Source organism: Mustela putorius, unplaced genomic scaffold (assembly GCF_011764305.1).
Source record: "Mustela putorius furo isolate JIRA1106 unplaced genomic scaffold, ASM1176430v1.1 tig00000174_pilon_pilon_pilon, whole genome shotgun sequence".
Lineage (NCBI taxonomy): Eukaryota > Metazoa > Chordata > Mammalia > Carnivora > Mustelidae > Mustela > Mustela putorius.
This window is the reverse complement of record NW_025421304.1, coordinates 31,558,001-31,581,047: the sequence shown is the minus strand read 5'-3', so window position 1 is coordinate 31,581,047 and position 23,047 is coordinate 31,558,001. Positions and strand designations below refer to the sequence as shown.

General features: G+C 42.6%; 1 protein-coding gene across 5 annotated transcripts in view; it reads right to left on the bottom strand.

Annotated features, from left to right (window-relative positions):
- Window positions 1-23,047, bottom strand: part of HYDIN (HYDIN axonemal central pair apparatus protein) — a 386,960-nt gene that overhangs the window by 45,176 nt on the left and 318,737 nt on the right. For all 5 annotated transcript variants that reach the window (XM_045076288.1, XM_045076287.1, XM_045076290.1 and 2 more), the window contains 12 exons: window positions 22,723-22,891; window positions 22,045-22,283; window positions 19,009-19,126; window positions 13,863-14,067; window positions 12,936-13,171; window positions 12,002-12,153; window positions 11,713-11,902; window positions 7,906-8,008; window positions 7,402-7,680; window positions 5,791-5,933; window positions 3,295-3,513; window positions 458-618 (listed from right to left, as the gene is read on the bottom strand). In XM_045076288.1, coding sequence (XP_044932223.1) covers window positions 458-618; window positions 3,295-3,513; window positions 5,791-5,933; window positions 7,402-7,680; window positions 7,906-8,008; window positions 11,713-11,902; window positions 12,002-12,153; window positions 12,936-13,171; window positions 13,863-14,067; window positions 19,009-19,126; window positions 22,045-22,283; window positions 22,723-22,891 — 2,214 coding nt within the window. The remainder of the gene's footprint in view (window positions 1-457; window positions 619-3,294; window positions 3,514-5,790; window positions 5,934-7,401; window positions 7,681-7,905; window positions 8,009-11,712; window positions 11,903-12,001; window positions 12,154-12,935; window positions 13,172-13,862; window positions 14,068-19,008; window positions 19,127-22,044; window positions 22,284-22,722; window positions 22,892-23,047) is intronic.

The following is a 23,047-nucleotide window of genomic DNA, read 5'->3' as shown; positions in this document are numbered from 1 at the left end:
CCCCCACGGGGATCCTAGAAGCTGTACCTATGGAATGGTTATGAGGAGTGTTGCCTTCTCTAGGTTGTGGGGCTTCTAAGCTGAGATGGACCCATTGGCATCAGTGTGGATATTGTCTGAACTGTGACCTGGAGTTGGGGAGAAAAGAGCTGTTCCTGGTTGGTGGTGTGGACTGCTACTGCCAGGATGGTCCCTACTGGGGACCTGATGGCAGGATGCTGCCCCCGCCGCCGGCAGGCTGTGTTTCCTGGCCTATATCTTGACTTCAAGTGGGAACTTCCATAGCTTTGTGGGTCTGAAGGTTTCACTGCACCTGCAGAGTTACTCTGGTGAGTGTGAAGCGGCTCTGTTGCCTGGTATGTGCTGTCAGAGAAGCTGAAGAATGTGTGGTGAAGGAGTGGGCAGATGATGGAATGAAAGAGTGTCCCTGTGAAGGTGGGGGCTCTCAGAGACTCACTCAAACACTCGGGTCTGGTAAACCAGCGTTTCTTTAAAGTGCACGTTGCTTGTGTGGCATGCATACGAAGCGAAATTCACATTGGCACTGATCTGAAGATGCAGTTCTCGATAGTTCTCTTCTACAACAGAGTGGGCGGGCTCGGGGTCTGTCTCTATCACCTGTAACAAAGATGGAACCAGTTAACCCACAGGAATAAAGTGCTGTGGGGAAGCATGGTACTATATTTTACCCGTGCAAATGAGCACCAACACACAAACTCAAGTTCCAGAATAAATGATTCAGGCAAACCTAAATGACTCCTAAATGGGGAAGGAAACAAATTACTGGGAGTAGTAGGATTGCAAAGACATGAGGTTTTTTGGTTAGATGGACTCAGAAGAAGGCAGAAGAAAGGAAGTCATAAAGATAGGCAGAGATATTAATGAAATCAAGAATAGATTGAAAACAGAGAGGACCAAAATTTATTTATTTGGAATGACTTAAAAAGTCTTCAGTGAGATTGATAAAAAAAAAAAATAAGTACAAATAACCAATATCAAAAATGAAAAGGAAGACATCACCATCAACCTTACAGATTTAAAAAAATGATAGAAAATATTATAAATAATATAATTAAAATACATATGAAAATTTAGTCAAAGGGAAAATTCCTAGAAAAATAATTTAATAACATTGACTCAAGAACAAACCAAAAGCCTGAAGAGTCCTAACACTATTAAAGAACCTGAAGTGTAGTAAAAAAAAAAAAAATCTTAAAGATCTAACTAAAGAGATAAAATCTGTTAATAAAAGGGAGAAATTAATATTGTAAAATTGTTAATTCTTCCTAAACTGACTTATGGATGCAATCCAATTCCAATCAAGCTTCCATTCATGTTTCCATAGTACTTATTTAGTGGATTCCAAAATTGGATAGAAAAATAAAGGACCAAGAATAACTAAAACTCTTCAAAACAAAACAGTATGGAAAAGGGACTTCCCTTCCAGACAACAAGGCTGGCTGTGAAGCTATAGAGGTTGAGGCAGGATAAAACTGGCAAAGGGATAGACAAATCAACCATGAAGCAGAATACTAAGATAAGAAGCATGCTGGGTATGTATGAAGTTTAGATGACAAGGGAGTCATGGCAGATCGCTAGGAAACAGAAGGGCTAAACAAAAAGAGGATTTGGCCAGGTTAGTTATCTAGATAGAAAACTATGAAATTGGATCCTTGCCTCACACCATACATAAAGTCCATGTGGGCCAAGGGCTTAAATATAAACAGCAAAGTTCTTAAACCTTAAAAAAAAAAAGCATATTTTTTTCTTCCCTGGTAGGGAAGGGCTTTAAAAATAAGACACAAAAATAATAAATATAGAAAATGAGATTAATAGATGTGACTATATTAAACTTAAGAATATTTTTTGTTCATCAAAAGATACATCAAAAAAAGTAAAAAGCTTTAAATTTGGTGAAGACGTTTGCAGACAAATAGTAGGAAGGAATAGTAGAGTTTATAAAAAATAAAATGACTCATATTAAGGATAAGCAGCTAATAGAAAAATAGGTAAAAGACATTTATATGAGACAACTATTATGGACAATAATCATATGAAGACATATTCAACTTTATCAGGGATTATGGAAATGCAAAGTAGCCCCCAAATGAGACCATTTCTCATTCACATACATGACAAAAAGCGAGAGGTGTGGCAAAGCCAAGTTGTGGAGAAAATGCAGATCAGTGAGATCCCTTTGCCAGTAAGAGTATATACTGGTACAGCCATTTTGGAAAACATTTGGGCATTGCCTTGGAAAGCTGAAATTCACATATCCGATGGCTTGGCAATTCCACTTCTAGGAATATAAACTTTTACAATATAAACTTTTACAAATGAACACCACTTGTTTATAGAAACACTGTGCATGATAGCAGAATCACAAATAATTTTCAAAAGAATGAATGAATGATAACAACGGAATTTTATAGAGCAGTGAAATTGGGTGCACGATAGCCACATGTGACAATACAGATCACATGCAATCTAACCTTTTTAAAAAACTAAAGTGAAAAACTACAACTAAACAGTATGCCTTTTAGAATGCCTGGGTGGCTCAGTTGTTAAGTGTCTGCCTTTGGCTCAGGTCATGATCCCAGGGTCCCGCATCGGGCTTTCTACTCAGGGGAAGCCTGCTTCTCCCTCTCCCACTTCCCCTGCTTGTGTTCCCTCTCTTGCTACGTCTCTGTCAAATAATAAAATCTTAAAAAAAAAAAAAAGAATGCATAGGTTAAAAAAGAACAACAACAAAAAAAACCCCCAAAAATCAAGGGAATAAGTAAACGAGATTCAGGATGGTGATTACATCTAAGAGGGGTGGAGGGGGAAGGAATGGCTGAGAAGCACATGCATATTCCGTGTTCTACTTCCTGTGTTGCTGTGAGTTCATCTCTGTTTATTCTACTAGGCAAAAGAAACCAACCAAGGACTGATTAAAAGAGAGGCATGCTTGGATCACAGATGAGATTCTGTCATGAACCAAAGAGTCTAATCTAATTTTGGACACCCGAGGGAAAGAGAAACTGACCGAAAGGTGAGGCCCCGTGCTGTTGAAAAAGGTGGGGGGGGACTTGCTGCGTGAGGCATCCAGACTGAAACCGAAGCTGGACAGATCAAGCTGTGTGGGGTGGGCAAGCAAGTTCAGTTGTCACTTCTGAAATCAAGGTCAAGTAGAATGGGAAACATTTTTTTTCTTTTTTGGTTGGAAGGCAATGATGAGATACTGAAGTAGAGAGCAGCAGGCCCCCAGCCCTGGCAGGCCTGGTCAGATCTGTGCCTGATGTCCTTACTCACCTTTCGTTTTGTAGTCAAAGTCGTGGGTGGGTTTCTGAGCACATCCACCCACTTGACCGTGCGCATGCGGTCATCCCAGTCAGGGACCTGCTCTGCAGGGAGTGGAAACGTGATCCTGGACAGCTTACACTTGATCCCCATCTTCTTCAGATTGATGGGCACATCTGACTTCATGGTCACCACTGTGTCCTTGGCACACCCAGGGTGGAGGTGGCCCATCTGGGGAAGACCCTGGTATTAGTATTTTTGGGAGTCTGAGCTTAAGGACTTTCAATACCTGGTGATGACATACTAGAGAAGGGGTAGAGCCAAAAATCTTGGCAAAAAATACGTCACTCAAACCTGCCTATGTAGATGGTCTTAAAGATGTATAAGAGGTTCTTAGATAGAAATACAAGCCTAAAAATGAAAGCAGCTAATATTTGTTAAACTGTTACTTGCTTTGGGCACAATTTAAACCTTTACACAATTCTGCTAATTCCCAGGATGACCCAGGGAGATGTAGAGCCATTGCACCTATTGTACAGGCAAGGAAACTTGTAACTTGTTCGTGGTCCTCCCATGAATACTGGAAGAACTGGATTCAGTCCCCGACAGCATGGCGCCAGGTACCACACTCTAAACCTGTGCTTCTTCATCGATATCACCTATATGGACCAGGGACAGGCGCACTCAGTATATTCGCAGTTCTCAGAGTGTGGTCAGGTGACCCCTGGGACCCCTATGACCTTTTCAGAAGTTCATGAGGTCAAAACTACTTTCATCATAATACTAAGATGTTAGTTGACTTTTTCACTCTCATTTTCTCGTGAGTATTCAATGGAACGTTCTAGAGGTTGCATGACAGACAATATTGCGGCAGATCAATGAGAAGCAAATAGGAGAATCTAGCTCCTTCTACTAAGCCAGATATTAAAGAGGTTTGTCAAACTGTAAAATAATGCCATTCTTCTCACTAACTGTTGTATTTTGAAAAACATAGCCATTTTCATGAAAAAATCATACTTATATTAACATAAATGGGTTTATTATTTAAAAATGAATAAATATATGTTTTCAGATAGTCTCAGTTTTAATTTCTAATACGGTAACTATCAACAGATATAACCCACATAAACAAAAGCTTTTTTGAGTCCCTTGATAATGTTTAATAGAGTAAAGGAGTCCTGAGGCCAGAAAAACTGAGATTCACTGAAGTATACCAGATAAATGGGAAATTTAATTTGGTCTGTAGCATAAAATCATTTATGGTTTAACATATATAAACACGCATATATATATATATATATATATAAAACACATATATATATAATATATATAACATTGGCATATATAATATTATATATATTATATATATATAATAGTCCTACAATGTTTCTGACAGATGTAAAAACTTTCCACTGGAAAGTGAAGGGAGAAGAAAGCTTAGTATTTCTCAAGGCACAAATGTGTACATGGGTGGTGGGGGCGTCTCTGCAGGAGTGTCTGTGCATGTGGGGCACTAAATGTACTATATTGAGCTCATCTCTGCCTACTTTGACTGATACTTTACATCCCTCCAGGAAGCCAAACTCCCTGAGAGCATGCAAAGATTCAAAAGTGACAAAGCGGGTGCCTGGATGGCTTAGTTAGTTGAGAGTCCAACCCTTGATCTCAGCTCAGGTCTTGATCTCAGGTTCATGAGTTCAAGCCCTATGTTGCGCTCCACACTGGGCATGGAACCTACTTAAACAAAAAAACTAAAAAATAAAGGTGACAAAGTGGGTCCCTAAATCTCCTTGCCCTCTCCCCCTGTCCATGTGTGAACAGACTTGGTGACCAAAACAGAACAGGAGCAGTAAACACGTCTGGGTATATCTACTGTTCTGGGAACTCAACAGTAAACTATGAAAAACAACTAGCCAGAGGCTAGATCTGCTACCACATTCTCTTAGGCCTTATGGGACGTCGAGATTTGGTCAGCAATTCATAAAATGTGTGTTGTGAGATGTTAAAGAAGGGGCCAGAAAATTCCAAGTAAAACAAAGTTAACTAGATTTTAGTGTGCTGAATAGCACTGGGCATCTTTAAGAGAAAGATGTAATATGCGAATTTGATAAATTTCAGTTGTTCAAAAGAACCTACTACCCCCATTTTAGCTTCCAATGAACCACTTTTGCAGGACTAATGCTCTAAAGAACATATACTTTGGGGGACACAGGTCTATCCTCGGGGACACGAAGATGGGACCTGTTTTCATGCACACAGGTTTCCATGGAATTCCTCAACACCAGCCTAGCAACCATCTCAGCAGACGTCATTCTCTGTTTTTAGACCCAAGGAGACATGAACAGTGTCCTCTGGCATCTGGTCTGAGTAAGGGATAGTTCCTGGGCTGTTTCTCAGCTTGAGAACCATCTATCCCATCCTGTGTATTCATGGGAAGACACAGACAATCAATTTGATATTGGCTTATGCCTAAGGAAGTCCAGAGAACAGTGAATGGCTTTCACTCACCTGTGGGGAAAAGGAAACTGTAGCTAAAAGGGGCCATTCAAACCGTATCACATTCACTTGGCTGTGGTTTGTGATTGTGAAGCTCACATTATAGGTGTTTCCAATGTGGCAGTCCCCAAACTGGATGTGGTCCACCAGAGAAGCTATGGACAGAAGCAGAAGGTCTGTGAGTCGTCCCTGGCCTCCTCCTAGGGCTCACTTCCCTAAGGAGGCAGCACCTGAAAGACATGGGGCCCTACCCTCATGCATCCTTCCCTTCTTTAATGATTATTCTGGAAAAATTTGGAGTCCCTTAGCTTAAACTTTCCCTCCTTGGGAAATCTATTTGTCTATCTGTCTGTCCGTCTGTCCGTGCATCCGTCCATCCATCCATCCACATCCATCCATCTACCTTGGCCCTCACCTCTAAGAGAAAATATAAGGTGCCCACTCCATTTGTTTGCTCAAACAATATTATTAAGGGTTAAAATAAGATAAAATAAAAAAGTCCTTGTTAAACTTGAATAATAAATAATTGATGAGTCACTTACAGTATCAGTATGTTCCATACAATATTTGGGGATGCACAAATAATAAAAAAAACTCTGCGTTTTATCTGAAATTCAAATTTAACAGCGACTCTTATATTCTGATTTTCTAAACCTGGTAACCCTATTGTAAGGGTGAAATCTGATTTCTGAACTGGGGTTCATGCTGGCTCCTGCTTGACCCCTCACAAGAGAGATGTCACCTGGTAGCCAGTGACAGGTGAAACGCCATATGTGTGAGGAGTGTTGATTTTAAGTCATGTCATGTAGACTGTCCAATGGTAATAAAGCTTCTAGAAAATGATGAGAATGTGTTTATAACTCAATTCATACCAATTAGCTATACAATTAGGGTGATGGACAAGTGCTTTTGATAATAATGATGACATAAATTTTCTTCTGCCATAAAGAACATAGTCAACTAAATGAAGTGCGAGACGGACCACAGAGGAGCCCATCTTAAACTTTAAGACACACACAAATCACTGAGGGATCTTGCTGAAATGTAGACTCAGCTTCGGTCAGACCAAGGTGCTGGGGCAGGCCCTGCTATTCCCATTTCTACCAAGCTCCCAGGTGCTCCTGATGCTGCAGGGCCTCAGACACCAACAGAATGATGTTCTAGAAGTGGCACAAACCTGCACATTCTTTAATTAAAGAAGCCCACAATTTCTCGTGGAGTGTCTAGGGTACATGAAACAGACAATGCCGATATTAGCCAGCTGAAAGAAATGGGGAAAACTAGAGAGATACGTGCTCCCTTAGCTAATCTGGAATGTGAACTCTGAATTTCACTTATTAGCTAAACTGGAATGAGCTAAAACTCTAAGCTCCCCAAGGTGGAGACTGTCTTCTTACTCTTTAAAATTCCAGGGCTCAGCAGAGTGCCTGGTTCAGGCATGTTGATGCTCAAGAAATGTCCCTCGAGGGAACACATGATTGAAGGCATTGCCTGAGCCACAAATGAAGGGGCATAGAGTGAGGAAGAGGAGATGCTCTCCCAAATTCCCAGGAAGCTGGCTGAGCTGTTATTGAAAATGGCCTGAGCCAACAGTTGTCAGTACCTCACTTCCATTTCTCTCACCTGTTACCAAGTCTTCCATACTATTTTCCTCAATGATCTCAGAGATCTCTGGGGTCTCAGGGCTGCCGGAAACCACCAGCCCATGGATGTTGCCCAAGGTGATGTCATCCTCATAACCTTCTCCCACCATGTGGATGATTGTCTCCTCATACTGGTTGTCGACCACTGACAAGTGGATGGTGCCTTTCATTCTCCCAACCTTCTGGGATTGGAAAACGACATCGAATCCAGCTGTGTTTCCAGGAGGAACAACCAGGGAGGCCGTGTGAGCTTTCTTTGCTGCAAAAAAGAGAGAGACACGGGATTTAGAACTAGTTTAAAGGAAGATGTAACCAGAGAGATCCTGACTCAGGGGAGGGCAGCTTTATGTGGGAGTGAGTCTTACCTACAGAGGCCCCTGGTGATGAGACTGAGTATCCTGCTGTGGTTGGGTCCTTATTAGTTCGCCAATAAAACAGCTCCTGGGACCCACCGCCCTGCAGAAGCTGTACTCCCTCTACCTACCTTTGGCATGTGGTTTGTTCTCCTCTGTGATGTAGATGTAGGAGGTGGTGGGGATCCCTTTCAGGGAGAAGACACCTAGTTGGTCCCTCAGATCGACATGCAGCTGGCATAAAGAAAGCAAGGATGAGTGTTAAGCTTACAGGCGGCTCATGGGTTTTGAGTCTTGATAGAGATATGATGGTGTTTGGAAAGTATTCAAAAAGTCCTTGTGCCCAGTGCTCACTTTTTTGAATTCTTACTAAAAGGGAAATAAAATAAGTATTAGACCTGGGGAGTAAAAGGAAAGCTCAGTTCAGCTCTGATCAAACAAGTAAGGAACTGGTGGTCCAGAGTCTAGGAGTGACTTTATGATGATCAAGCTATGTAGGGTCAAGATGGGCTTGCCAAGGCCTCTGCTGCTGACAGAGGCAGTCGCTAAATATAGTCATTCTATCAAGGCTTACATGGATATGAGTTCCCAAAAACCAGTGTCTCCTAGGTGTCAATCCATCAGTTGCCTGATACTATCATATGGAGGGGCCTGCTGAGTTAAAAAAAAACCAAAGCAGGCCTATGGCTTAGGTGAAGAAAAGGGGTATTTTCTGGACCACCATAGTGGATGCAAAAACAAAAGCCATATTTCTGATTTTAGATCTGAGAAATCAGCAGACAGTTTTAGAAGACAGTCACGCTAGTACCATCATAAATACGATCAAATGATATAAGAAATGATGCAAAAAGAATAAAGAAATAGTGGTACTACATGGGAAGCTTCTGAGATTAAAAAAATGATATGTTTAGAAACCATCTCAAAAAGAAACTATATGGAGGAGTTATATGACAAAAATTGACATTAAAAAAATCTAGATAAATGGATGGGTATTTGAAATGTTGCTCCTGAGTGCCTAAATACTCTAACAGTAGAAATTCCTCCCAAATAATTCACAGGATTCCTAATTAGACCTTTTTTAAAAAATTTATTTATTTGACAGAGAGAAATCACAAGTAGACAGAGAGGCAGCCAGAGAGAGAGAGAGGGAAGCAGGCTCCCCGCTGAGCAGAGAGCCCGATGCGGGACTCAATCCCAGGACCCCGAGATCATGACCCGAGCCGAAGGCAGCGGCTCAATCCACTGAGCCACCCAGGCGCCCCCCTAATTAGACCTTTTGAAGAACATTAAAAGATGATGTCTAAAGTTCATCTGAGAAGACAGTTATGTAAAAATTGTCAAGAAAAATTAGAAAAATGGGGAATGGGTGAGCAGGAATTTACTCAATTAGATGCTAGAACATTTTATAAAGCTACAATAATGGAAACCATACAGGGCAATGGGAAACTAGGTAATGTAGACTTGAAACAAACAAACAAACAGAAAAACAGGACAACAACAACAGGAAAAACACATTTTTTAAAGCATCACAGAATTAAGAAGGTAATGAGAAGCAGCCAGACCAAGATCTGGGAGAGCACGGGAATCCAGAAAGTCTAGCCTACATTTCTGGGCTGTTTTTGACTTGGAGTGTTTGCTAATTTAGAAGAGGTAGGTGGGAGGCTCACGTTGTGTTTTTGATGATCTCCGTGCTAAGAGGGAAAAAGTATTGTGAAAGGTGGGTATTTTCTTTCCTATAGACTGTGACCCCCCAAAAAATCTGCCGATAGGGCCAAAGGTAGATAGGTTGGCTCTAACCCAGCTCGCCTCTACCCCCGGGTAGCAATCCTGCTCTGAGTCCAGGAAATTTCAAGCCCTAAAACTAGTTTTAGGTGATTCTAAGTTTCTAATGCCTCAAAGTACTTGGCAGAAGCCAATGAAAATTGTCTCTGAAGAAAAGGAACATCATCTTTAGTGTTGTTACTTCTAAATAATTTTCAGGTATCATACTCAACACGGGATCGAAGATAACCAGGCACATGAGGAGAAAGGACAACATGGCAAAAATGAGCAGAAATAGCAGATATCAGAAAAGACCTACAGGCAATCCAGATTTTGGAATGACCGGGTATAGACGGCAAAATGGCTGTGAATACTATGTTGTTCAAGAAATAAACCCAAGTCTGACAGTTTCAGCACAAAGTCAGAAATCTTCCAAACTGACTATATATATTTGAAAAGCAGCCTAATAGAACTTCTAGAACCAAAAAAAATATTATAACTGAAGAACTCAGTGGAAGGTATAATAAAAATTAGAGCTAAAAGGAAAGTCAATGAGCTAAAGACAGGTCCTAAGGGATTATCCAGAATGGAGCCCAGAGAAAAACACCAAAACTGATTTAAGACATTGATTGCAGAATCAAGCAGCCAGATGAATTCCGGGAGGGATCAATGAAAAGAAATCCATACCTAGTCACGTCATAGTGAAACCACAGAAGACGAACACAAAGCGAAAATGCCAGACAAAATCAGAGGAGAAAGATCACCTTAACAGGACATTTTAGACATAGCTGCCGTCTCAGCAGAGACAGTGGAAACCAGGACACCCTGGAATGAAATCTCTCATCTGCTGGGAGAAAACAACTGCCGAGGGAGAGTTCTACAGCCGGTAAAAATGACATTAAAAATGAAGAAGAAATGGAGATTGTCAAATACAAGCTGAGAGAATTCACTGCCCGCAGACCTGTGTTGAGGGAACAGTATAGGTGGTTCTTCAGCGGGTGGAGGCAGAGGAGCTCGGATGGAAGGTGCGCTGTGTAAGGGGGGGAGCCATGAAAGGGGCAAATGTGGGTGAATCTAAATGAGCCTTATCTGTGTGAACGACAAAACCCGACAGTGAGGGGCGCCTGGGTGGCTCAGTCCGTTAAGTGTCTGCCTTCAGTTCAGGTCAAGATCCACAGGTCTTGGGATCGAGCCCCACCTCAGGCTTCTTGGTCAGTAAGGAGTTTGCTTCTCCCTCTGCCTCTCCCCTCCCTTGTTGCTCCTGCTCTGTCTCTCACTTTTTCTCTCTCTCTCTCTCTCAAATAAATAAAAAAACTAAAAAAAACCCCAACACGATAGTAAGAACATCCTGCGGTGTTTAAAACACAGAGAGAATCCAAAGCCCCTGCGAGGTGTCCTTACTCTCCCCTCGATTTGTATCTCCCGCTGCTCTTCTGGCCCCTGCGCTCTCACGTTGCCGGCGGCCCCCTAGTTCCTGTGGTGAGCCCGACACATTTTTTGCTTCTGTGCCTTTGTCTGAATAGCTTTCTTTCTCCAGCTGGGATGCAGTCCCTGCCACGCGCCCTTCCTGAAACCCAGCTGTCCTGCGATGCCCAGCTTCTGTGTCATTTTAGAGTGAAATTTTCCTGGATTCCCCTAGATGGGAGTAGATCATTCTCAAAAGTCCTCCAATTCTTCGTGGAACCCTTACACAGTTTATCACTTTTTTTTTTTTTTTTTTTTTGGTAAAACATGGATGTGAACAGAAAAAAATAATAAAAATAAAAACACAATTTAATTGCTGAACCAAGAGTCCCCTGAGATGTGGCATCTCTCACCCCTACTGAGGTTTCTTTTGCTTCTTCCTTATTAAAAATGCAATGCTCATTACAGAAAAAAATGGAAGGATAAAGAAGACTCCAAGAATACCCATAGTCCTCCCCGCGCGGCTCAGGGTATACCCCTGCCCACGCTTCACGCAGGAACTCTCGGCGAGCTGTGTGCTCTGCTTTCTTACACTCCTTGAGGGCAGACCCCCTGGCTGACTTGGCTCTGCGTGTCCCACGCCTTCCACAGGTTAATGTGTGAGGAACATCAAAGTCCTCACAGGTCAGGGATGGCAGAGACCTCAAAGCCGAAAGTCCGACCTCTGAGTCGTTCTTCTCCCTTTCCGCCCCACACTTTTCCCCCCGCAGTACCTGGGCGGGGATGGTGCCGCTGTTCTTGAGGACCAGAGGCAGCTTCTCTGACTGACCGAGCAGAAGCCTCTTGAAGAGGAGCAAGGGGTTTCCATGCTGGTTGCAGAGAACCGGCCGCACCACGATCACGCGAGGGAGGGTCCCTTCCCCGACGATATCAAACCCGAGGCTGCGGTTCCTGGTCAGGTTGCTGCGGGGAGCCGGAGGAGGGAGGCCCGTCAGCAGGGCCGGCTGTGCTGGGCACGGCATTCCCTCCTCAGCCTGCAGGGAGGGGCCGGGGAGCTGGTACCTGGGCAAGCCATCCAAGGTAGCCTCGAAGATACACTGGTAGGTCTGCATGGCCTGCGGGGTGAAGGTCACCGTGGCAAAGGCATGTGAGCGGCTGGCGACACACATCTTATTAGGTTCCACTTCAAAAATGTCAGTGATTCGGGCAATGAGCTGGGGGGGAGACGGCAGGGATCAGCGTGTGTCAGCATTTTCTCTGTCCCCACCCCCCTTGTGGCAGGATTTTGGGGAAGACTGGAGGGGCTGGAGGGACCCTGGCAAGGCCTCAAAAGGATTTTTTCATTCTTAAGGTTGGCCAGTGGGATTCGAGACTGGCTATCCCCTCTTGATTTTAAGCTGAGAGCACTAAGGTTTCTTTGCTCTTTTCAAGGGATAGTCTGCAAATTAGGGAGGAGGAAAATAAATGTCTGCAAATCCCTTGGTAAAGACCTATTTTTGAGAAATCAGGCTTGTTCTGTTTTTATGGTTTTAGGGCAGGACAGGAAAAAAGCTGCCCCTTCCTGTCCAGAAAAAGGTCAGAGAGAAATGACTGGATGTCGCCAGGGCCTGAGAGAAGTCACGAAAGGGATGAGATCATCTGACATCCCCCAAACCCTCATTTCTAGACAAATGGGCAGCACGAAGCAGCCTGCCCGAGCCGGCACTCGGCTTTGGCTCGCGCCACAGTGTTTCCTCTATTAGACGCAGAGCCGAGTGCTGGATGGCTGAGTGGGCTGCTCATTGGTGTGGACCATTTTAAAACCCAGAGGAAGCACCCGTGGGGACAAAGGTCCGGTTTCTTGGGAAACTACCCAGTGACCTCATCTGACTTCTGGCAGGGCCTGAGAGCCAGGTTGTCCCACTCAGCTCTAGCAGTTCTACAGCAGGATTTTCAAGAGCTCTTTCCAAGGCTTCATGCCAGCTCTGGCGGGCTAGCGCCATTTGGGGCTGCTCACCTTGTTGGAGACGGGCTTAACGACGATGTTCACATCACACGCGATCTTCCCCACGTTGCTGATCTTGAACCGAGCCTTGGCCTGATGACCCACCAGGACGTTGCAGAAGATGAACTTGTTCTCGTCCTCCACAAAGAGCCCCCCACCCTCTATGGTCTGGAGGATGTTGAGCAGAGTGGCGCTGCTGCAGATCTGGTGCTCCTCAAATATCACGGCATTGTTGTCGGTCACAAAGGCTGGGGGGAAGGAGAGATGAGGCTTGATGGCCCAGCTCCTGCTTTCTGGACTGGCTAGTGTGAAGGTTAGTGTTCTGACGGAGGGTTCGCATAGAGGAGATGTAGGGGAATTCCCACAAGGGGGCGGGAGTCATGGTGCAAATTCTATCTTCTCTTCCTTTTCTGCACTGTTCTTGCTGGCTGTCAGACAAGACCCCAACTCTCTGTTCCTTCCAGTGCTAAGGAGAGGGATCTGGGGTGGGCATTTGGCCCATGTTGGTGCAAGGCTGTGTGGTACCTAGAGTCAAAGCAAGAGGAGTTCTCTCTGTGCTTTACCTGAATCCTGTTTGGTTAAAGTTAGAGTATGTGCCGTTGCTGACCATTGTTCTCTGTGCATATGTTGTCCACAGGGAATGGCCGGCTTTGGTGTTCCCAGGTCCTGTGTCATACCCCATTACACCACAATTTCCAGATAATTCTATTTGTCTGAGAATCCTGGAGCAAACTCAGGAAGACTAGGAGTTTAAAGCTGAACATCTTTTAGGGGTATATATATGCCTTGCAAGTCTTTAAGGAAAAACATGGCTGAAGACACCACAGAAAGTTCTAAGGACCCAGAGGAAGCAGTGTGGCCATATGTGCCAGCCACATGCATGGCAGGAGGGGGAGGGCCTTTTAAGGGGGGAGGCTGTCCAATCTGAGTGCCCAGTACCTGGTAGACAGGCTTCGGCCAGCAAGCTGTAAGGAATGCCAGCAGGCTGGTCTCTTGGGTCTCGGTCCGATATATCGATCGCTATGAATTCCTCACACCTTCCCACGGGGTCAGCCACGCAGTCGACAGTGATGGCCTGCACTCCTCCCGGAGGGATGGAGCCGAATCCGGGGTACACAGTGAACATGCCGTGGGTGAAACGCGCCTGCAGGAATGGTGGAGGGGGTGGGGGGGTGGATGCAGAGGGGGTGGAAGAGTCAGAGCTCTTCTACCAGAGCTGTAAGATGGCGTCAAGAGGGACCCACGGGGCTTCTCACAGGCTCTCTCTGAACCCCAGCTTTCTCCTGGAGCCAGAGCGAGCCCTGGGAATCTTCAGGGATGGGCTCCCTCAGTGCTTTTCCATCCGTGCCCCTTCCTTCTGACCAGCTGTGATGGTGTGCGAGCTCAAGGAAACAGACCTACTCCACATTGCACAAGTCCTGCCAGATGGGAATCTCCTGGTGGAGGGGCACAGACGGGTAAGGCTGCGATTTCTGAGTCAGATACTCATGAGTCTGAATCCCATCACTGCTAGATTTTAACTATTTGACCTTGGGCAAGTGACTTCTTCGAGTCTGTCTATCCATGATACGGGGCTAAAGCCCCTACCTTGAATCACTGGAGGCTTCAAAGGAAGAAATGTGTGTGAAGCACTTCCCCTAGCCTCTGGCACAGAATTAGGGCTCAGAAAATGGGATATTATCACACACTCCTCTGGTTCCTAGGAGCATCCTTCCTCTTCTTCCCCTCACACCCCTCGCGGACATATAATAGACATAGGACATTGTATAAGTTTAAGGCTACGATGTGCTGACTGGATACTGGAATATACCACAAAATGATTACCACAATAATGTTAGTTAACATGTACCAGCTCACATAATCACCTTTTCTGTTTTCGTATGCTGAGAACATTTACCATCTACTCTCTCAGCAACTTTCAAGTATATAATACAGTACTGCTAACTAGAGTCACCAAGCAAATATTAAATCCTCAGAACTTATCATCTTATAACTGGACCAACATCTCCCCATTCTTTCAACCACTACCAGAGCCTCGTGATCACATTGGGCTGAGGATAATCCAGGGTAATCTCCCTTATCACAAGGTTTTTCATAAAATCTATCAACAAAGGTGATCACCTATCATCAGGGAGATGCAAATCAAAATCACAACAAGATACCACCTCATGCCTGTTTGAATGGTTAGTATCAAATTTATTATTGTCCACTGTTGGTAGGAAAATAAATTGGTAAGAAGGAGAAGGTTTGAATAATAAGAATATGGTTGAATGTTGTCTCAAAGGAATAAAGTCACACTGAAGGCAAAGAACAGCAGAAAAGGGTAGACTCAAAACAGCGAGTAGCGAGAAAGGAATGGTGGTCAGAGAAAAGAACCTTAGAAATCAAGAGTTCAGAAGCACCTCAGTTTCCTTTGATGGGAGATCCAGGGTTTGACCTTGAGAGTGAAGTGTCAAGGTGGGAGAGCAGGCAGGGTCATTGGAACGAGGAGGGAGGGTATTAGAGAGAGGCCGCTTCACTGGGAGTAAAGAAAATACAGTGGATTGAGAAGGCAAAACAAACAAGTGAAAATGAACAAAAAAACCCCAACCCTGAAGACACATATGTTAGAAGGGATGAGAGTTATAGAAACATATGTAGAAAATTATGCAAGTTAATTAAATAGAAGGCTTCTGTTGAAGAGGAAAATACTTGAGAAGACATAAAAACCAATATGTAGAAAATTCAATCCAAATGCAGCCAACAATTACTGATGTCCAGAAAGTGCAGAGTACCTACTTTCTCTTTATTTTTGCCTTGAATGCACATGTGCTGGCTAGAGCTGTGGCAGCTGTCTTGGAACCATGAGGAAATGTCAAGAGACTCACAGACTTCAATGATCTTGGAACCACGAGGAGAAGTCAAAAGACTCAACGAGCCTCTAAGCCAACACAAGCAACTACCTACCTTATTTAAACATATCGTAGGCAAACCTAAGAGGCTCTTAACTTTAGAAAACAAACTGAGGGTTGCTGGAGGGGAGGAGGGTGAGGGATGGGGTGATGGACATTAAGGAAGGCACTTGATGTAATGAGCACTGGGTGTTACATGCAACTCATGAATCATAAATTCTACCCTTAAACTAATAAAAAAAGAAGAAAAAACCCCCATATCCTCTCTGTTTAGACCACTACTGTTGGGGTGTTATTTGTAACTAAACATAATCCACAATGCACTAGGAAGGCTTCTAGGAAGCCTTCAGTGACTTGCAACAGTTACCAGGAACAACAGAACTTATTCCTTCACCTTTCTGGAGCTTTTCCCTCCATACACACTTCAATTATAGTACTTACCACGTTGTCGATCAATTGCTTATTCACCCTCTGCCTTTTATAAGTGTCTAAAATATTTCCTCTACATCCATTTACAGTTATATCAGACAGTGTTCTAATGTTTGCTTTAATTGATAAACATTATTTAGAAAACTCAAGAGGAGAAGGGAAGTCTATTGAATTTACATACATAATTGCCTCCATGATTTTACTTCCTACTTGATGTTTCATAATTCTTTTTTTTTTAAAAAGATTTTTAAAAAGATTTATTTAGGGCACCTGGGTGGCTCCGTCATTAAGCATTTGGCCTTGGCTCAGGTCATGATCCCAGGGTCCTGGGATTAAGCCCCAAATTGGGCTCCCTACTCAGCAGGAAGCCTGCTTCTCCCTCTCCCACTCCCCCTGCTTGTATTCCATCTCTCACTGTGTGTCTTTCTGTCAAATAAATAAATAAAATCTTTTAAAAAAAGATTATTTATCTGAGGGGGTGCGAGGAGGGGCAGACTCCCTGCTGAGTGCAGAGCCCAGCCTGGGGCTCCATCTCACAATCCTGGGATCATGAAGAAACAAAATCAAGAGTCGGATGCTTAACTGACTGAGCCACCCAAGATTTTTTTTCCAAGAAATCTCTACCCACAATGTGGGGCTTGAACTCATGACCCTGAGATCAAGAGTCATATATGCTCTATCGACTGAGCCAGCTAGCTCCCTCCACAATTCCTTCTTTTATTATTTACTTTCTGTTCAGAGAACTTCCTTTAGCCAGTCTTTTGGGAGAGACCTGCTGGTAACAAACTAATTTTCCTTCATTTTAGAATACTTTAATTTTCCATTTTTTTCTGAGGCACATTTTGATATGTATGTATGTAAGATTTAGGCATCACAGTTGTCTACTTCCTGCACTTGCAAAATGTTGAGCCATTTTCTTCTGGGCCCTATGGTTTTTGATAAGAAATTTGCTGTCATTCAAATAGTTTCCTTTCTATATGTAAGGTCATTCCTCTTTCACTGGCTTTAAGATTTTTTTGTCTTTTGTGTTGAGAAGTCTGACTATAATGTGTGTGGGTGTGGATTTATTTAGGTTTGTCCTATTTGGGATTTGCCCAGATTTTGAATCTATAAGTTTACATCTTTTGCTAAATTTGGGAAGCTTTTGGTCATCATTTCTTTAAGTACCTTTTCAGCCCAAACTTATTTCTTTTCTTTTCTTTTTTTAAAGTTTATTTATTTATAATCTCTATCCCCAATGTGGGGCTCAAACTCATGACCCAGAGATTAAGAGTCACATGAAAACACTCTCTACCAACTGAGCCAGCTAGCTGTCCCAGCCCAACCCTATTTCTTATTTCTTTCTGGAAATCTGAGGACAGGGATATTAGATTTTTTCCACAGGTCCTTCAGGGTCTGTTCATTTTTTAATTCATTAGACTCAAATATATTTTTCAATAGAACTCAAAACAGAGTTTATTTCTTCTCTTGTTTAGATTGGGTAGAATAATGGTTTCCCAAAGATGTCCACATCCTAATCCCTGGTACCTGCGAATATGTCACCCTACATGGAAAAAAAAAAAAACAACCTTGTTGATATGACTAAATTAAGAATTTTGAGATGGGGAGATTATCCTGTATTGTCCGGGGACCAGTGTGATCTCAGGGGTCCTTATATGTGGAAGAAGCAAACCTAAGAGAGTTAGACAGGGATGTGACTACGGAAGAGGCTGGAGTCATGTGATGTGAGAAGAAATTGATCCATCATGGCTCGTTTTAAGGATGGAGGAAGGAAATCATGAACCAAAAAAGACAGGTGTCCTCTATAAGCTGGAAAAGTCTCCAGAAAAGAATACAGCTTTGCCAAAACCTTGATGTTAGCCCAGTGAGACTAATGTCAAACTTCTGACCTACAGAAGTATAAGCTAAAAAATTTGTATTGTCCTAAGCCACTATGTCTGAGGTAATTTGTTATGAGGGCAATAGGAAAAGGAGAGAGGAATTTCTATGGTTCTGTATTCAGGTTCATGGAGGTTTTCTTCTATCCCCTCTATCCTCTTGTTGAACCCACCAACAGAGTTAACTTTTGTTTATTTTTTCACTTTCAAAATTTCTATTTGGTTCTTTACATCTTTTCTTGCTTTGTTGAGAACTAACTATGTTTTCATTTGTTCCAGGCATGTTTGTAATTGCTCTTTGAAGCATTTTTATGTTGGCTGCTTTACGATTTTTGTCAGACAATTCTAACAGTTATATTAAGGCTGGCACCTATTGCCTATTTCCAATTTGAGATCTTCCTCGTTTTTGGTACAATGCATGATTTTGATTTGAAACCTGGGAATTTTAGCTATTATGAGACTCAGAATCTTATTTAGATCTTCTGTTTGAGTGGGGTTTCTCTGACATCACTCTGTCAAGAAAGATGAAGTATATCTATTTCATCTTACTAGAGCAGAAGTATTAAAACCTGCTTTTATTTAAGCCAGTCCAAATGGGCTTTGTTTCTTATAAATAGGTGATCCATGATTAAAACATATATGAAGAGATGAAACTTAATTTTAAGGCAATGAGAACCAATGAAGGTTTTAAAACAAAAGAGGATATCAAAAGAAAAGTCAATGCTTTGCCTGAAAATAAAAGTGATATTTCAAGAGAGCTAGTATTCCTGCCACAGTAAGTTCAGATCTTGCTAGCATAGGGAGGTATCTGTGGCAAGCACTAGGCAGGAGGGAACTAGTTGGAAGACAGCCTTATAGGGTTCCTTTGACAAGGAAAAGGGTGCTCACCTGGTTTGTGACATTTATTTCTTTTTGAATTGCATCAGACAACTTGGTTGCTTTGGAAGGGCCAGGCTTGTAGAAGCTCTCGCTTTCCCGGGATCTTGCCCGTCTGACATGGCTGACTCTGATTAAAGAAGCAAGAGGACACCCTCAGGTTGGGGTGGTGACATTAAGTACGATCTGTCAGCTAATTGCATGGTCTCTTCTCCCAAGAATGGGAGAGATAGCCAAGGGGGCATCTGGGAAAGCCAGCTTATTTATCATTAGCAGACCTTATTCAACAATGATAAGACATTATAAAGTCATTGGACTTATTGAATATGATTCATAAGGACATTGAAAATTGCTGCAAGAAAACAATAATGTTTAAGTGTTTACTTGAGTTCTCTGGAAAGCAGTGTGTGAAAATTACTTATAGAAAATTATTTGTAGGGGCGCCTGGGTGGCTCAGTGGGTTAAAGCCTCTGCCTTCAGCTCAGGTCGTGATCCCAGGGTCCTGGATTGAGCCCCGCATCGGGCTCTCTGCTCAGCAGGAAGCCTGCTTCTTCCTCTCTCTCTGCCTGCCTCTCTGCCTACTTGTGATCTGTCTGTCAAATAAATAAATAAAATATTAAAAAAAAGAAAATTATTTGTAGAAAAATCTGTAACCCGATCTTACTTTAAAAAAATGAGATGTCAAATAAAAACTTAAATTCTGTCCCTTTTCTTCACATTTCTAGTCACAGTGTTTTTATTTATTTATTTTTATTCATTTTTAAGATTTTATTTATTTATAAATAAAATAAAAAAGATTTTATTTATAAATAAATAAATAAATAAATAAAATCTCTTTTTAAGATTTTATTTGTAAATAAATAAAATCTTAAAAAATGAAATCACAAGTAGGAAGAGAGAGAGAGGAGGGTGGGGAAGCAGGCTCCCCACTGAGCAGAGAGCCCGATGCAGGGCTTGATCCCAGGACCCTGAGATCATGACTGGAGCTGAAGGCAGAGGCTTAACCCACTGAGCCACGCAGGCACCCCAGTCATGGTGTTTTTAAACTGAGTTTAGGCAATAGCTCGAACTTAAGTTCTGTTTGCTTCACCTAAAGCTAGTTTATTCAGTAATTAGTTTTTCTGGAGGCCAGTTAACCTACAACATCCCATGCATTTGAGGTGCAATCTTAAACTTTTGAGAGTTTTATCTAGTTCAGCATTTACTTGCTCAGTGACCAGAACAATTACATTTCAACCCCCTTTGAGTATTTTGCACGAATTTGTACACACTAAGATGAAAAACAAATTAAAACTAAAACAACATAAAGCAAATACAAATATATCATTATATCTATAAGCAGTATTAAATTATGATAAAATAAATGCTAAAAAAGTTGCATAAATTAAGTTGAAATTAAATTTGGAACGAAGAGACTTATTTTTGTGTGTGTGAAGCAAACATTAGTATTAATAAGCAAGAATCATGCACCAACTTTTATTATAAAGGCTAAAAATAAAAAAGGCTAGGGCTTTTTTTCTCTTTAGAAAGAGATTTTAGATAGCTTAGCCCAACATTTCTTGATATGTTCAAACTTAGCCACAATGGAAGAGGGTATCTACAAAAATGCAAAACAATCACAAACAAGATATGTCTGATTTAAACAGCTTAACAATAACCCACAACTTTTGGACCAACTCAAGGAATGTCTGATTTAAAACAATTAACTGGAAAGTCCATTTTAAACTAATTAATTAATTAGGGAGTCAATTAGGACAAAGAGCCTTGGGAATTGGTAAAACTATACTTTTTAAAAAAGATTTTATTTATTTATTTGACAGGCAGAGATCACAAGTAGGCAGAGAGGCAGGCAGAGAGAGGAGGAAGCAGGGTCCCTGTGGAGCAGAGAGTCCAATGTGGGGCTCAATCCCAGCACCCTCCTGGGATCATGACCTGAGCCAAAGGCAGAGGCTTTAACCTACTGAGGCACCCAGGCGCCCCTGGTAAAACTATACTTAATTTGCCAAGAAAAGGATATGATCATCAAAAGCCAAAAGCATGCAAAAAGGTAAAGTGTTTTAGAGAATTAAGAGCTGCCTTGTGAAGAATATAAGTTTTGCCTTTGGAACAACTAAGAGAGCTGTTGTGACAGTGCCTAGACGGAAGGCAGCAGTGTGCCTCCCTTGTCTGTATTGCTGGGGTACCTTCTGCTACCTCACATGTGAGGGACAGCTCTGATTTCTTTTGACTTAGTTTATGGTTATACTAGTCCCTCCACATCCTATAGGACAGTAAATAGGACAATGACTTACTGTGAGTCCTGCAGCATGTTATAAGCATCAGGACAACAGACACAACCCCACATGGAAGACTTTATATTTGTTCAATTAAATCTATCACATGAGTGACAGTAAGAAAGCATACAAAATCTGAGGGCAGAGATGTGGGTTCAGAACTGAGATCTATTGGTGATTTCTTTTCTTTTTTTTTTTTTTTAAGATTTTATTTATTTATTTGACAGAGAGAAATCACAAGTAGATGGAGAGGCAGGCAGAGAGAGAGAGAGAGGGAAGCAGGCTCCCTGCCGAGCAGAGAGCCTGATGCGGGACTCGATCCCAGGACCCTGAGATCATGACCTGAGCCGAAGGCAGCGGCTTAACCCACTGAGCCACCCAGGCGCCCCTATTGGTGATTTCTTGCCTAATCTTAGACAAGCCATTTCATTCTTTCATATATTTTTTTAAAGATTTTATTTATTTATTTGACAGAGAGAGAGATCACAAGTAGGCAGAGAGGCAGTCAGAGAGAGAAGGGGAAGCAGGCTCCCTGCTGAGCAGAGAGCCAGCCAATGCAGGGCTTGATTCCAGACCCTGAGATCACGACCCAAGCTAAAGGCAGAGATTTCTGAGCCACCCAGGTGCCCCAGACAAGCCATTTCTAAACCTTAGTGACCTCACCCCACGAAAAGGGGATTGGGTGAATGTAGATAAAATATTTGAAAGCTCTTCATAAAATACAATGCACTAATTAACCAGAGAATGGCACGAGGTAAGTATAGACTTGTCTTACACTTTCTTTTGATGAATGGGGCTCTCCCCAGTCAGCCTATAGAGGGCGTACTTGAAGTCAGTAACACCTTGATTTTCTATGCTGAAGGTGGCGCTTTTCCGAGTGCCACAGATCAAAGCCCCAAAGTTGATGATGGAGGAGGGGCTGATGTTGTATTTAGAGTACACCGCATTCACAGAAAACTTGATTGGGATGCTGGCAATGGTTTCACCTCCTTCTGTGATATTGGGTTCAATAATCTAGAAAGAGAGGAAGGATTGGGAAGATGTCAGCCACTATGCTCCAGGAATTCCAGGACTGTCTACCTCATTCTCTGTTTTTGTTACTGCCATGAAGCCAATTTCATTCTTTCTTTCATTTTCTTCATATTATTGCACCAACAGTATTAGAAAATACTGATATCAAACTTACTAGGTGTTAGCCATGGATCAATGTGGACTGAACTGGCCTCCTCTTTCACTTCTCTTCTCTTGCACTTGATGTCTGAACTCAGCTCTCCAAAGATCATGGTTCTATTGCCTGTCTGGTACTCTTGGTTGCTGATGACTTTGCACAGCCCCCCACCTAACCAAACCCTGGAGCATGGGCTAGGCGATGTAGCCTTTATTTATTTATTTATTTTTGACATGAGTCCCACAATCCTGTCACTGAGTGAATCCCCCCTTTGAGCTATTTTACCTGACAGCGCAGAATTGGTTGGTGTTCAATCTTGACTTCCTTTTTTGCACGAAATAACACCTGGACATTTGTGGGCTTTTCCGCTGAGGTTAGTGAGCCCTTCTTGGGTTGGATAGAGATCATGGAATTTGCATTGGTTGCCAAAATCCCCAAGGAGTCCACAGAAAAGCTGAAAGATGAGAATGACAGGCCAGTTGAAATCATTCTGGGGAACCCAAGATACTAGAGAGGAGACTCCAGATGGTTGAGTGCCAGCCATGTCTGCTTAAGCACTGTGTCTGGAAGTGCCCACTGTGCTTTGGACTCTGTGAGCCCCCCTCTGCAG